This window comes from Brassica napus, chromosome C4 (genome assembly GCF_020379485.1).
Source record: "Brassica napus cultivar Da-Ae chromosome C4, Da-Ae, whole genome shotgun sequence".
Classification (NCBI taxonomy): domain Eukaryota; kingdom Viridiplantae; phylum Streptophyta; class Magnoliopsida; order Brassicales; family Brassicaceae; genus Brassica; species Brassica napus.
In genome coordinates this window covers 61,180,855-61,195,748 of record NC_063447.1, presented here as the reverse complement: position 1 = coordinate 61,195,748, position 14,894 = coordinate 61,180,855, and the positions used below count along the sequence as shown (strand labels likewise).

General features: G+C 36.3%; 1 protein-coding gene across 1 annotated transcript; it reads right to left on the bottom strand.

Annotated features, from left to right (window-relative positions):
- Positions 1-11,919: 11,919 nt before the first annotated feature.
- LOC106391703 (probable pectinesterase/pectinesterase inhibitor 16) lies at positions 11,920-14,267 on the bottom strand. Its single transcript, XM_048755242.1, has 2 exons — positions 13,335-14,267; positions 11,920-12,779 (listed from the first exon to the last, which is right to left on the bottom strand). The coding sequence occupies exons 1-2, from the start codon at positions 14,215-14,217 to the stop codon at positions 12,109-12,111; spliced, it is 1,554 nt and encodes a 517-aa protein (XP_048611199.1). The 5' UTR covers positions 14,218-14,267; the 3' UTR covers positions 11,920-12,108.
- Positions 14,268-14,894: the final 627 nt, after the last annotated feature.

Here is a 14,894-nt window from a genome sequence, read left to right as displayed (position 1 = left end):
GCATATTCCATGTGGTCATGAGGTTTATATTTCCATAAGATGTGGTTTCCCTATGTATTGGGGTTTATATTTCCGTAACTTGGGTTTAGTGTTTATACTCAACTGTTGTATTACCAGAAGCTGATGTTATGTATTTCGTGTGGCTAACTAAAAATGTAAATACCTATCGTTGTGTATTAATGCACGCGTATTTAGTTTACCAAAGATTTCGCTTCCCTGTGCTGGATTGGAGTTTATATTTCCCTATCTTGGGTTTAGTATTTGATGTCAAGTGTTCTATTATCATACCCCTATCTTTGTATTTGATTTTACTCATGAAGCGTCTAAATACACATGTCCCCTAGTATGCCAGGTGGATTTAATTTCAAAAAGGTTTGGGTTCCGTTACCTATGTCTTGGGGTTTATATTCCCCTAACTTGGGTTTAGTGATTACTCTCAACTGTTCTATTATCACCTCAGTTAGTTTTGTATTTCATCTGGCTCATTATGAATGTAAATACATGTCTCCAAGCTCCCATTATAATACTTAAATATATACATGATGTACTCTTCAGCTAGTGTTTAATGTCAAGTGTAGTATTGATAAGATAGTTTCAATTGGACTCCTTCATAAGTTGGATCTATCTTCTCTCTTACTCCTCTGACTAAATCAGACATGTTCATATCACGGTAGAGGTTAATGTAGTGCTCACCAATGAAGGAATGGTCTGGTTCGAACACCCATCTTTTATGTATGCCACTGACCCAAGATCCAACAACCAGTAAAACCTTATCTTCGCTATTCATCTGCAATTAAAAGTAAGTGGAAATCCATTTATATTTCAAAATTTATTCCATTACAGATTCAGAATAGTATTATTGTATCAGAAAAGAGTAAATTTCCTATGAAACTAGGTTTATTAGAATATTCTCACACGAACTTACCTCCTTCATGCTTCCAAACAGTGAATCTGTAACTTTCTTCACTTTGTTGCTTCTGAGGATCTTCACATAGATTACAGTGATTATTATATGGAATACAACATTTATGATTTTCTTTCACTTCACCATTTAAGATTAGCGGTGCTCATTTCCACCACTCGTTTACCTCTCCACAGTAAAAATATCTTCAGTAAATCTAACTTTGTACGTGGCTTTCCCCTATTCTTTAATATGGAAGAGCTGTAACCCACAATTGCAAATTTATTGCACTAATTACATCATCGCCTCTCCCCAACCGCAGACTTCACCGTCTTTGTTCGTGATTAAATTAGTAAATAAAAAACTGTAAATCTATTATATTTTTTGCAGATAGAATGGTAAATACCCTCATATGAAATGGAACAAGCATAAGTTGGGTGACTGAGCGGAGATGTTCTATTTCTAAGTTGGGTGACTGAGTAAGCGCATCAGTTTATTTATGCTGACATCAACTGTCGCTATAATATGTATATGCTATTTGAATTGGAACTATATTTATATTTCTACTACTCTATGTAAAATATATAGTATGGTAATACGATTCTTGCATTCTCCGTTTGTTTAACGTTGTTTCTTTTACACTTTCGTTTTTCATCTACTCCTCTCTCTGCATATTTTTCTTCCTTTGATTTTTATTTCACCCGTTTCCAAAATTCTCTCATTGTTACTATGAGTCACAAAATCACCACGTCGTTTACTTTATGTGAAGGAACCGGGTACATGTTACTAAAAAGGGTATAACCGGCTGGAATGATGGCAAAAAAACAGTCACTATATTCTGTCAAAATCATGTTTATTCTCTTGATTTCCTTCTGAAATATGGCTATTACGCCAATAAGCCCAAAAAACAAATGGTATTGGCCTACTGAATAATAGATGAAGACAACTGTGAAACTGAAAAAAAAATAACACATCGTTGTTCACGTTTGAAACCAGAAACGTGTGAAAAAACTACGTCATCATTCATCACTGAGGCCTCCTTTTATGGTCAGTTGTTTTATTATTACGTTTGTAAAAAAGAAGACGGCTGATTAAGCTTGACGTTACAACTGTCGGCGAATCTGCTCGTAATTGCTGACGTGGCTACGCTGTTGCTTTTTCCGGTGAATAACATGACGGCGTTTCTTTCATTATTTGTTTTTTATTTCATGAAACGAAACAATGACTGAAGGATAGTGTGCAAGTAATTTTTTTTTATGTGCAAGTAATTTTAAACACAATAATACAATGTCTGTTTTATATTTTTAAAATATTATATCCAAAAAATGGGTAAAACATCTCTAGTGTACATTGTAATTGAAGAAATCTGAAAAGTGATTAAACATGTTTAAGATTATTAAAAAAAAATGTTTATGATTATTGTGGTTCAATCAAATTTGCTTAAAAGAATGACCAAAGAAAAGTTCAAACAAAAGAGATAAAGATCACGTATCGGTCAAAAACAAAATCTGAAGAGCGACAGACCATGCTATGAGTTTGAAACTCCAAAATATGAAAGATCGTACTAATTAAACATGTTCACAATAATAGAATGTATAAATAACGCTAAGGCTTATAAACCTCGCAAAATTTTAAATAAGCGGACAGAAACAAAAGGTTTGAAAGAGGTTTGCACGTGGGATAAATTTAGTGTCCAGTGTCCGCATACATGCAAATATACATATGTACAGAAGCATTGTTTGATTCTTGTTTGGTTGTCTGTGTTGAGAAACCGGAACCGTGTAAAAAGAAAAGGCGGGCCAATCTTGCCTATTGTTGGAGAGGCAAGATTTTAATACTCCAAGTCCAAACGAAGACCACTCCCTAATTAACTCTTTTATTTTCATTTAAATTTTTTAATTAATTATTGTTAATCACTATTCTTCAATTATGATTAGTTGGTATAAGGCTCTCACACAAAATAAAACTCTATATTATATTTTTCCATCGTTTAGAAGTTTCAACGAGTGCTTACATATCCGAAAGATCATGTATGGTGTTAAAATGTAGATTGCTAGTATCCAATTCAGAGTGGCTAAATTGTAAAAGAAATTCTATAATATACAACTCTTAGTCCATTTTAAACTTTTCATCTTGCATGTCCACAAGACCAAAACATGCGAATTAAATTAACTACTCATGTTTTTAAAAATATTGAGCTAACTTCTTTCAAACTAATACTTGTTTATAACATGTGGGCTATGATATTCAAACTAATCCCCATCATACATAATTTCGATATTTTTTGGGCGGATACATAGCATCTTTGAATAGTTTAGAATTTGGACTGATATGCGATGACATTAAATTAGCTATTAATACACCAACCATTTGATCAGAATTATTCAGTTTCAAAAATAATAGTTAACCAATAAAAATCACAATTAATTCGTTCGTTGGTTCTACTAATAGAGACTGTTGTGAGTAAACATTACTCCATCCGTTTCATATTAAGTGTCATTTTAGATAATTTTTTTCATTATAAAATAAATGTCGTTTTCGATTTTCAATGCAAAATTTATTAATTTTATGCAAAATTTATTTTTCTATTGGTTGAAATATAGTTAGGTGTATAGATAATAGTGTTTTTTTATAGGAAATGTACAAAATTAATTATTTTCTTAATCCGTGTGGCGAAACCTAAAACGACACTTATAATGAAACTGAGGGAGTAGCAAGCAGCAACAAGCCAGATAAGCTTCTTTGATGTTGGCTAGTGGAGCGATTTATGAGGCTGTGGTATTCAAACTGTCAATGATATGACAATGAACATTTAACATACTTCAATAACCAAGGTACCAAAATTTCTCTATATGACCTCTTACTCTAGGGGAAAAAGCAATATAAAAGTAAATTAACATAAAAAATTAGCTGATTTATGTTTAATAAAACTAAGTTGCCAGATTAAACTAAGGAGAAACAAAACAAAACTCTTAAGATAATTATGTTCATAAATCTATATTAGAAATGAAAAACAACTAAGAGCATCTCTAATCCAAGACTTAATTTTAAGGGGAGTAAAATTTCAAAATGAGGATTTGAGGGTTGGTTACTCCAACCATGAATCCTCAAAAAAATCTTTAAAATTTTATTTATTTACATTATAATCTTTGATATTAACAAAAATTACTAATATTCACGAAAAAATAACTATAAAAACCAAAAAAAAAATCAAGATAGTTTTGAGGATTTGAAGTTGGATTAGAGTAACATAAAACCTCAAAATTTAATGATTTGAGATTGAGTTGGAGATGCTCTAAATACTCTGAGCTTAAAAAAATTGCTAGCTACAAGCACGCATTTTATTTGTAGCATGTGCACAGTGTAGTACACAAACTAGGCTGCATCATACAATATTTCGATTAAAAAAAACTTCTGGCGTATGCATGAAGAAAAACTCAAAACCATCGCATGTAGCCTTTTTGAATAATTGGAATTTGGACTAGTGTACACATTTCTATATTAATAGACCAACCATTTGACAAATATTATTAAGAAAAGGAACAAAATAAGTTGGCCAAAATAGCATAATCCAAGATTAGTGAGTGTGTTATGTCTTAAGTACGGGTTTACAAAAGTCTTTTATCATCATCGTTTATTCGCAGTCTTCATACCTCTTACTGGATGGGCTTAGGCCTTATCAACGGCCTACAATTTCAGTCCAATATAGTTCACATAGTCTGGTTTACAGTTCAGTAACAACAATACCCTTCAACTTATTATACATTGTTAAATTCTTATCTCTTGCTAACAAGATGTATGTTGTTAGAAATATGAGAGAAGTGTTGTTTTGAAAGTTGTGTCTTTCTCATTAGTTCTCACTATCAATATATAGTGGAGGTTCATAAGTGTTTACAAAAAGGAGAGAATCTACACATTTAATACATATTGACCACAAAGATCTAGACTTGGTCAAAGCTCATAAATGCTCCGGCTGAATGAGTCTAGTCTTGGACGGATGTAGACGGACCGGAGACGAGTGTAGACGGACCGGATAGTCGGATCAGATGTAAACCTCCTTGATGGTTAATGACAATCCACATATCCATATCATGGATTTATAACACTCCCCCTTGGATGCCATAACCTATCGGGCTTGTAATGTGCTAACGTTGCCTCATTAAAACCTCTCCCGGAAAACCCAAAAACCCAATGTGGTAAAAAGGGAAACCAATGACAGGAAAAAGAGTACAACACACATTACTCCCCCTGATTTGGACATCACTGAAGGTCCTTGAGTCTTCGCATGCCAATCTGCTGCGTGAGCTTCCTGAATGTGCTGGTGGGAAGTGATTTGGTGAAGAGATCGGCTGAGTTCTCACTTGACCGGATTTGAGTGACGCTGGCCTCCTTGGCTTTCTGCAACTCATGTGTGAGGAAGAACTTGGGTAGCACATGTTTGGTTCGGTCACCTTTGATATACCCATCTTTGAGTTGAGCAATGCAGGCTGCATTATCCTCATATATGATGGTCGGACCATTGTCCTCGACCATTCCACTATCTGATCGGATGTGTTGAGTCATAGACCTCAACCATACACACTCACGACTTGCCTCATGCATGGCTAAGATTTCTGAGTGATTAGATGATGTGGCTGCTATAGTTTGTTTCATGGAACGCCATGATATTGCAGTACCACCATGAGTGAACACATAACCGGTTTGGGACCGAGCATGGTGTGGATCAGATAAGTAGCCTGCATCAGCAAAGCCTACTAAACCATCTTTGGTTTCATTGGTATAAAATAGACCCAAATCCTTAGTTCCTTGAAGGTAACGTAGGATATGTTTAATTCCATTCCAGTGCCTTTGGGTCGGACATGAACTAAAATGGGCTAGGAGACTCACAACAAAACATATATCTGGTCTAGTGTGGCTAGCCAAATACAGTAACGCTCCTATGGCACTGAGGTAAGGCACTTCAGGACCCAGGACATTCTCATCATCCTCCTTAGGACGGAATGGGTCAGTGTCCACTCCAAGGGACCTCACAACCATTGGGCTGGTCAATGGGTGAGCCTGGTCCATGTTAAATCTCTTGAGTACTTTTTCTGTATATGCCTTTTGATGCACAAGGATTCCTCCTTTTATGTACTCAAGTTGTAACCCCAAACAGACTTTAGTTTTACCTAGGTCTTTCATTTCAAACTCTTTCTTGAGATATTCAACTGTTTAGGCGATTTCCCCAGGGGTTCCAATGATGTTCAAATCATCAACATACACTGCTATGATAACAAATCCTTTGTTTGCAAACTTCTTTATAAAGATACATGGACTGATAGGGTCGTTCTTATAGCCAACTTTGGCAAGGTATTCGCTTAAGCGATTATACCACATTCGACCACTTTGCTTAAGTCCATATAAGGATTTGTTCAGCCTTATGCAGTGTTCTTCTCGAGAACCTTTATTAGATTTGAGCTCAACACCCTCTGGTAATCTCATATATATTTCGTTATCCAGTGGACCATAAAGGTATGCGGTTACAACATCCATTAACCGCATATCCAAATTTTTCTTTGATGGCCAAACTTATTAAAAATCGAAATGTAGTTGCATCCACCACATGGGAGTATGTCTCTTCATAATCGATGCCTGGTATTTGTGAGAATCCTTGTGCTACAAGCCGTGCTTTGTATCTTACAATTTCACCATATTCATTTCTCTTCCTCACAAATACCCACTTATATCCCGCTGGTTTAACATTATAAGGTGTCCGGATAATCGATCCAAAGACATTCCTTTTCTTAAATGATTCTAACTCCACGTTTATGGCTTCTTTCCATTTGAGCCAATCTGATCTTTGAGTGCACTCTAGTATAGACGTGGGTTCATGATCCTCATCTAAGTCCATAACATCAAGGGCTACTTGGTATGCAAATATATCATTGATGTCGACATCTTTCCGGTTCCATCTTGTCCCAGACATTAAATAATTAATTGAGATCTCATCATTAGCACCTTCAGTACCATGAGGCTCGGCGTCCCGAGTCTCATTGGTTGGTACCTTAGGCATGGCCATTTCGGCCTTGTCTGGACAATCTATGACCTCGGTTTCTTTTGCACCTTTCTTTAGTTTCCGAGGTCTTTTATCTTTGGAACCAATTGGTCTACCACGCTTAAGACGTGCTTTAGACTCTGTAGCCACTTGATTGTGTCCATCTTGGACATCAATACTTATTGGTGCATTACAAGCTGGTATATAGGACTTAGTCACTCTTTTCGGGTCAGCAAAGGAATCAGGCAATTGATTAGCTAGCTTTTGCATATGAATTATTTTCTGGACCTCTAAATCACATGATTGAGTCCGAGGATCTTGCCATGATAAGGATGTTTGATTCCATACAATTTCTTTTCCCAGCTTGTTATTTTCTCCCCCTAATGTTGGGTACTCTGATTCATCAAAATGACAATCAGCATATCTGGCCTTAAATAAATCTCCAGTAGTAGGCTCAAGATATTTAATAATGGTTGGAGAATCAAAACCAACATATATTCCCATCCTCCTTTGAGGTCCCATTTTTGTTCTCTGTGGTGGTGCAATAGGGACGTACACAGAACATCCAAATGTTTTGATATGGGATACGTCTGGCTCATGACCCGAGAGTAATTGGGATGGAGAATATTTATGTTCACTGGATGGCCTTATGCGTATTAATTCAGCAGCATGTAATACCGCATGTCCCCAAGCTGATACTGGTAGCTTCGACCTCATGAGTAATGGTCGAGCAATCAACTGGATTCTTTTAATGAAGGATTCGGCCAATCCATTTTGTGTATGTACATGTGCCACGGAGTGTTCCACACTTACCCCCATAGACATACAGTAATCATTAAAAGCTTGGGAACTGAATTCACTTGCATTGTCAAGACGTATAGTCTTTAGTGGAAAATCTGGAAAATGGGCTCGCAGTCTTATGATCTGTGCCAATAGTCTTGCCAATGCTAAGTTTCTAGATGATAATAGACAAACATGCGACCAGATGGTCGATGCGTCAATGAGGACCATAAAATATCGAAATGTCCCACAAGGTGGGTGTATTGGTCCACATATATCACCATGTATTCTTTCCAGAAAGTTTAATGTTTCCTTACTCACTTTTCCAGGTGATGGCCTTATTATTAATTTTCCTTGTGAGCATGGAATACATGTAATGCTCATAGGGATAGTTATCCTATCTTTCAAGGAATGGCCAGTTGAGCTCGAGATTATTTTGCGCATCATGGATCTGCCAGGATGGCCAAGCCTTTCATGCCATTGTTTAAAGGCTTCTCTGAACTCATTAGGAATTGAAGTGTTAGCCTCACTCGATTTTTTATTGGCACAATAGAGGCCTATTGATATAGCAGGGATAGTCTCTAGGACTTTCTTATGGTCTTGGGCATTTTCATAAATCAAGAGGAATTCTTTCTTTCCCTCGCCCCTAGTTTCAACATGTAGATCATTCATGCGAATGTCTTTGAAACTTAACAGATTTCTCTTTGATTTAGGAGAATACAATGCATTAGAAATTTCTAAATGCGTGCCTTTAGGCATCACTAAGTGAGCCGGGCCATGGCCTTCAATAAGGCTGGCCGTGCCTGCTATAGTATTGATATTGGCATTCTTTAAAATGAGGTTAACAAAATATCTTTTGTCTTTTAATATAGTGTGACTTGATCCACTATCCACTACTAGCTGGTTCTTGTCTGCTTTCATTTCTGAAAATAGACAAGAGTGTACCTTAGATATTACTTAAGGTTTAAAGTATGTTTTAATGGCTTTGTTTTATGTTCTTAATAATTTCGACTTTGTATAAGGCATATATATAAAGTAAAAACTTTATTTCATAAATAGAATTGCCAAAGTCATAGAACATAAAGCCAAATAAAGAATTCAAAATGCAAAGACAAAAGCAAAATGATATCGAAATCTTCATATTCAGCCACTTGTAAGGAGGTCTGAAGTCTCAAAATCCTCATGACCATCTCTGCCATGGGCTTGATCATCCTCATGGTCCAGATCATTCTCATTATCATAATGGACCAAATTTGCCTCAGAGTTCTTGCCCTTTATGCTCTCCTGGTAGAGCTTAACAAGGTGTTGGGGAGTTTTGCATTTATTAGCCCAATGATTGGTCATCCCACAACGATAGCAAGCAGATTTGGTCGAGCTCGAGCCATGGGTTTTGAAGTCGGACTTATACCCACGGTTAGCTTGATGACCTCGGCTGTAGCCTCGGCCTCGGCTGCGACCAAGATGGTCTCGTGGTTGAAATCCACGGCCACGTGGTTGAAACCCACGGTTACGACCTTGCCATCTACCACGGCCTCTCATGCGACCACAGTATGACTCTCTTGGAGTCTCATCTTTTGGCTCTACGGCCGCATGTGCCTCAGGCAATGCTTTAGCACCAGGAGGCCTTAGCTCACTGTTCATCATGAGCAACTCATTGTTTTGCTCAGCTAGCAACAAACAAGAGATTAAGGCAGCATAAGTGGAGAAACCCTTCTCTCGGTACTGTTGCTGAAGCACAACATTGCTGGTGTGGAATGTGGAGAATGTTTTCTCCAACATATCAGCATCAGTAATAGTCTCACCACAAAGTTTCAACTTTGAGACTATTTTGAACAAAGCCGAGTTATACTCTTCCACAGACTTATAGTCTTGGATTCTCAGGTTTCTCCAATCATAAAGGGCTTTTGGCAATATCACAGTTTTCTGATGATTAAATCTGGTTTTCAACTCTGTCCAAAGTTCCAGAGGATTCTCAATTGTGAGATACTGGTCCTTGAGACCTTCAGCAAGGTGATGGCGAATGACAACAAGTGCCTTGTAATTATCCTCGTCTGATGGCTCAGTGCCTTCAGTGATAGTATCACCAAGGTTTCTGGACCTTAAGAGGATTTTGGTATCAAGCTCCCATTGGAGGTAATTATCTCCGGAGAGATTGAGGGAAGCATATTCAAGGTTGTTGATTTTCGACATCTGAATCAAATATCCATAAAGGAGTAAGGATTCATAATATAATTCAGTTTGAATTTATATGCCAAGGAGATTGATGATTTATTATGCATTTTATTTTCAGAAAATATTTTATATGCATTAAGATAAAAAATTTGTCAATCAATATGGATGGATTTAAAATGCATCATGGACAAGACAAATAACTTTTATAATGTTCAAGATATTTGTAAACCAAAGTAGATTTTCAAAATCGGTTAAAACTTGGTTTATAATTTTGAATAAAGCAAATGTACTAAATTTTAAATGGAAACCGATTTTGTCTAACTATATGCAAACAGTGTGAATCATTTAGATGCAAACAACATGAACCACTTCAGACGCACTAGTATCATCATTGCTAAAGCTATGCGAACATGTATGATTTGGTTTCAATTATGTGATACCTATGTCCAGTTTTAACAATATGATAGTTGGATGCATGCAAAGGTCAGTTCATGGATGATTCAAGTTCGATCTAATGATTTACTAAATGATACTATCAGATATGCAAATGATCAGTTCATAATTTAATCATAGAATCAGGTTCAAGGATGAAACTAGATCAAGTTTTATTTTAACTAGCAAACTATGTGATCAAAATTCAGTATGCGATAAAATCTGTTAATGGTTGGTTTAATTAACAATATGATCAAATGATTTCAACCAGATTTTATTCTACCTTATGACATATCAATTTTAAAACAAGACTATGGCTTATAAATCTTTTAAAAATAATTTTCAGTCAAAGATATGCACTTAATAAAATCAAACAAGCATTTATAAAATCGATTATGCATTTATAAAAATCATAAAAGGTTTTTAAAACTTTGATAGTTACAAAATAAATATTAATAGTCAAGGATATGCAATGAATGATTTTAATTTCGATTTTATTGATGGATTGACTGATTTTTAGGGGATGTGGCCGAAAATGGCACAGCAAGGATTTGATGGAATTTTGTTTTGGCCAGATTATACACTTATGTTTATCACATCTGGTAAAATGGCCAAACAAAAGGATTGAATCAAAAGGTTTAAGCTTTCTCTAATAATTTTATGATTCATAAGTTTTTATAAACAAGATTCATGTAGATCTTTAGGTATTTTGATAAGTTTATAAGTTTTTATAGAAACATAAAACCTTTAGAGAATTTTAAGTTTTATGGATTTAAGATACTTTTGGAATCAAGTTTCATATGGATCATATAAATCATAGAAACAAGATTAATATTTTTAAATCCATAGATTGTTTATAAGTTATGGATTCATATAGATCCTAGATTTCTTTCAGATATAATGGTGTTCTTTAGATTTCAAGGTTTTGATTTGTTTACCTTTTTCACCACAAGAATCTGAAAGGACCACCGTGAGAGAGAGAGAGAGTTGGCCAGAATTTGAGAGAGAGAGGAGTTTTCCGGCGGAGAGAGAGAGTTGGCCTGGTGGAGAGAAGGCTGAGCGCCGGTGGAGCAAAGGCTGAGCACCGGAGGAGCTGGCCGGAAAGGGGATCGCCGACTGAGAGAGATTTCTCAGGTGGAGAGCACAATCGTGCTGATAACGTGTTAGAAATATGAGAGAAGTGTTGTTGTGAAAGTTGTGTCTTTCTCATTAGCTCTCACTATCAATATATAGTGGAGGTTCATAAGGGTTTACAAAAAGGAGAGAATCTACACATTTAATACATATTGACCACAAAGATCTAGACTTGGTCAAAGCTCATAAATGCTCCGGCTGAATGAGTCTAGTCTTGGACAGATGTAGACGGACCGGAGACGAGTGTAGACGGACCGGATAGTCGGGTCAGATGTAAACCTTCTTGATGGTTAATGGCAATCCACATATCCATATCATGGATTTATAACATATGTCTAGTTATTCGCAGTCACTTACTAAACAGAAAAACTAAAACGACTATCTACGATATAAAATATATATAAATTTTACAATAAACACACATATTGATATTAGTAGTAAAAATCCTGCAATAAAAAAAAAAAAAAGTCCTGCAACATATACAAATTTTATTCGGCATCTTTTTTAACTTACATTTGATAAACAAATAATAGAAAGGGAATATTCTGCACACAGTATTACTCACAACTTCACAAGTCATAATTCAGTTATGATGACTATAACACAGTTAAGATAATTGTCATATACGAGCTTAATTGTAGATTTGTAATTAAGCTCACTTCACAAGGCCAGAGTCGAAACTAACGCCTGTTGACGGCAACCACATCGTCCCGCCAATGAAATTAGCGACAGTGAACCCTTCCGCTTCCTTCACCGTTAAAGACGAATGGTACCCGGCCCATTTAACCCGACCCGAAACCGATGATCCAGGACCCGAGTTACCAAACTCCGCGTAAAACAGAGTTTTAAGCCCGAAACCACCCGACCAAGGAGACCAACCCGACGGGTGAATCGACCCGTCGAGGAAAGACTGCATCACCACCGTTCTTGAATACTCTTTCCACGGCCGGCCAAGGTAAGTCGTCGACTGCGCCGTGATCTTGCAGTTCTGTATAGAGATTCCGGTGTTCTGACCCGGGTTGCTCCGCCCTTGCGCCGTCACGAAGTTTGTCTGACCCGATAAGGGCTTACGGGCGACGATGTTGCAGGACTGGAGCACTGCGGCGGAGTTTCCGAATATGTAGTCGACGGTTCCAGTGATGTCTGTGTCTCGGTAGAATTGTCGCTTAGAGTGCGTGTAGAGTGAGTCTTGGTATCCTTCGATGGAGCATCGGTACACGACGGATTTGTCTGCTCCGACACGGAGGGCCACCGCTTGCTCTGAGCTGGGTCCAGCACTGTTCACGATTGTTATGTCGCGCGCTATAAACCCATCTCCCATAGCAGCTTCCAAAATTTTTAAAAGACATAACAAAACTAAATTAGCTAACCGGTCTGAATCTGATTAAGCTGTACCAACAAAATCGTTAAGAAAATAAACCGTACAAAAAGCTGATCAAAACTCAATTTTCTTAAATTTGTTTAAAACTTTATTAAAAGGAAAAAAAAAACACTTATTTCATTTGATTTATATATTTTCTAAACCTCAAAAAATCAATACATCAAAATTCAAAAGACTTATAGTTATCTTTTTATTTGTGGCAATTATATTAGTTCCTTAAATTCAAACACACACATATTTAATGATAGATATATGTTTTAAACATATGTAAAATACATTAATTTGTATTATAAATACTTTGTTTTCTATAATTGTCAGTTTTTAATAAAATTAAACTAATAACAGGTTTTATAACCTTTATAAAAAATTTAGTTTAATCTTAAGAATATTAATAAATTAATAGTAATCATAAAATTTATTTATAAACATTTTTTGCTATAAAATATTTATTTTTATGGAATGGAAAGAGTTTATATAATCATTGAATAATAATATCTTACCGACGGTGGCAGTCTTGTAAGTAGTGTAGCCGCCTCTGTTACTTCTGCTACCTACTATGACAGTTCTGCCTTTCCCATCACCAACTAACATAACGTTCTTCTGCTTCGTCGGGATGTTAATGTTCTCCTTATAGGTCCCAGCTTTCAAGTGAATCACGGTCCTTCCCCCACTACTCGCCAATGAAGTAGCCAACAACGCTTCTCCTACGGTCTTGTGGGTTCCACTTCCGTCTGCAGCCACCACGGCATCAATCTTCAGTTCCTCCACCGGAGCTTCTAGAAGCCTCCGGTCCTCCGACGAAGTAACAAACCTCGGAAAATGCTCATGTTCCGACAAGAGCCTCTGGGGTTTAGACTTCACGGATACGAACAACTCAAGTACGTTAGTAAGTAAACCTGATAGGTTTCTTGCGACAAAATCCATCGCAATTCCGTGGTTATAAGAGTTGGATTTTTCTTGGAGGCTCTGCTCACAAGTGTCTTGGTTCGTGAGTGTTGCGCTTAGCCATGTGTGAACATCTTCTTCGTCATCACTTGAAGTGATGCGAGACAACATTTCAATTGTGTCGTCGAGTAGCTCAAGGCAGTCGTGGATGGGATCGACTATGTGGAGTTCTGCTGTTCGATGAGAAAGAGTGAGGTTGAAGGCGAGAGAACGAGCCCGGAGGGCATGGTTCATACTCTCTTGGACCGATGCGAGGAACCCTTGTTTGGTTCTTGATGATGATGAGCTTTGATGTCTTGAGAATCTTGAGAAGTGGGAGTAGGAATTGGTTTTGGTTACAGCTGAAGTGGTTTGAAATAGGTATAAGAAGTTTAAGATGAGTAAAGTAATTAGTGTTTTGGTAATCCTATGATTTGATATTGCTGATGATGAAACCATGTTAGGTTTAATGATTTGTGAGCTGTTGTAGTAGTAGTAGCTTACTGATACATGCGTATATATATACTAACATTGGAATGTTCACATTTTGTTGTTATTTTGTTTCTTGTTACTACACGACTCTTATGTTTCGAGCAAGATGATATTCCAGTGAATAATGCTCACGAAACCTTGTAATTTATTTCATAAATATTAGAATGCATCCATATTAATTGACCTTATTTTATTTTTTGAGCAAGGATTAATTAACCTTTATTTTATAATAAAACAGTACCTAATTCTTCCATATGATAATTAGTGACTCAAGTTTTGTGATATTTCAGAACATTTGATGTTCTACCAAGCTTAATCTTATTGATCTATTGTAACCGTAATTAGTGAGCTAAATGCTCTTCAGCGTAAGCAATACATATATTTTCGATTTATTTATTTATTGGTTGCAATATTTTATTTGTGTCAAAAATTAAGACATACTATATATATGTATGCAACCAAGTAAACATTTTTTTCAAAAATTATGATTAATTTACAGTGGTATGCCACATATAGATGAAGTTAGTTCTTTAAACGCAAACCTTAAGAGTGAAGCAACGAAGGGTAAGAGCTTTAAAATTGCCAGACTGTGCGAAGTATTCACAATCATTCCTGCTTTTTAATCATATCAATATATTAGTATA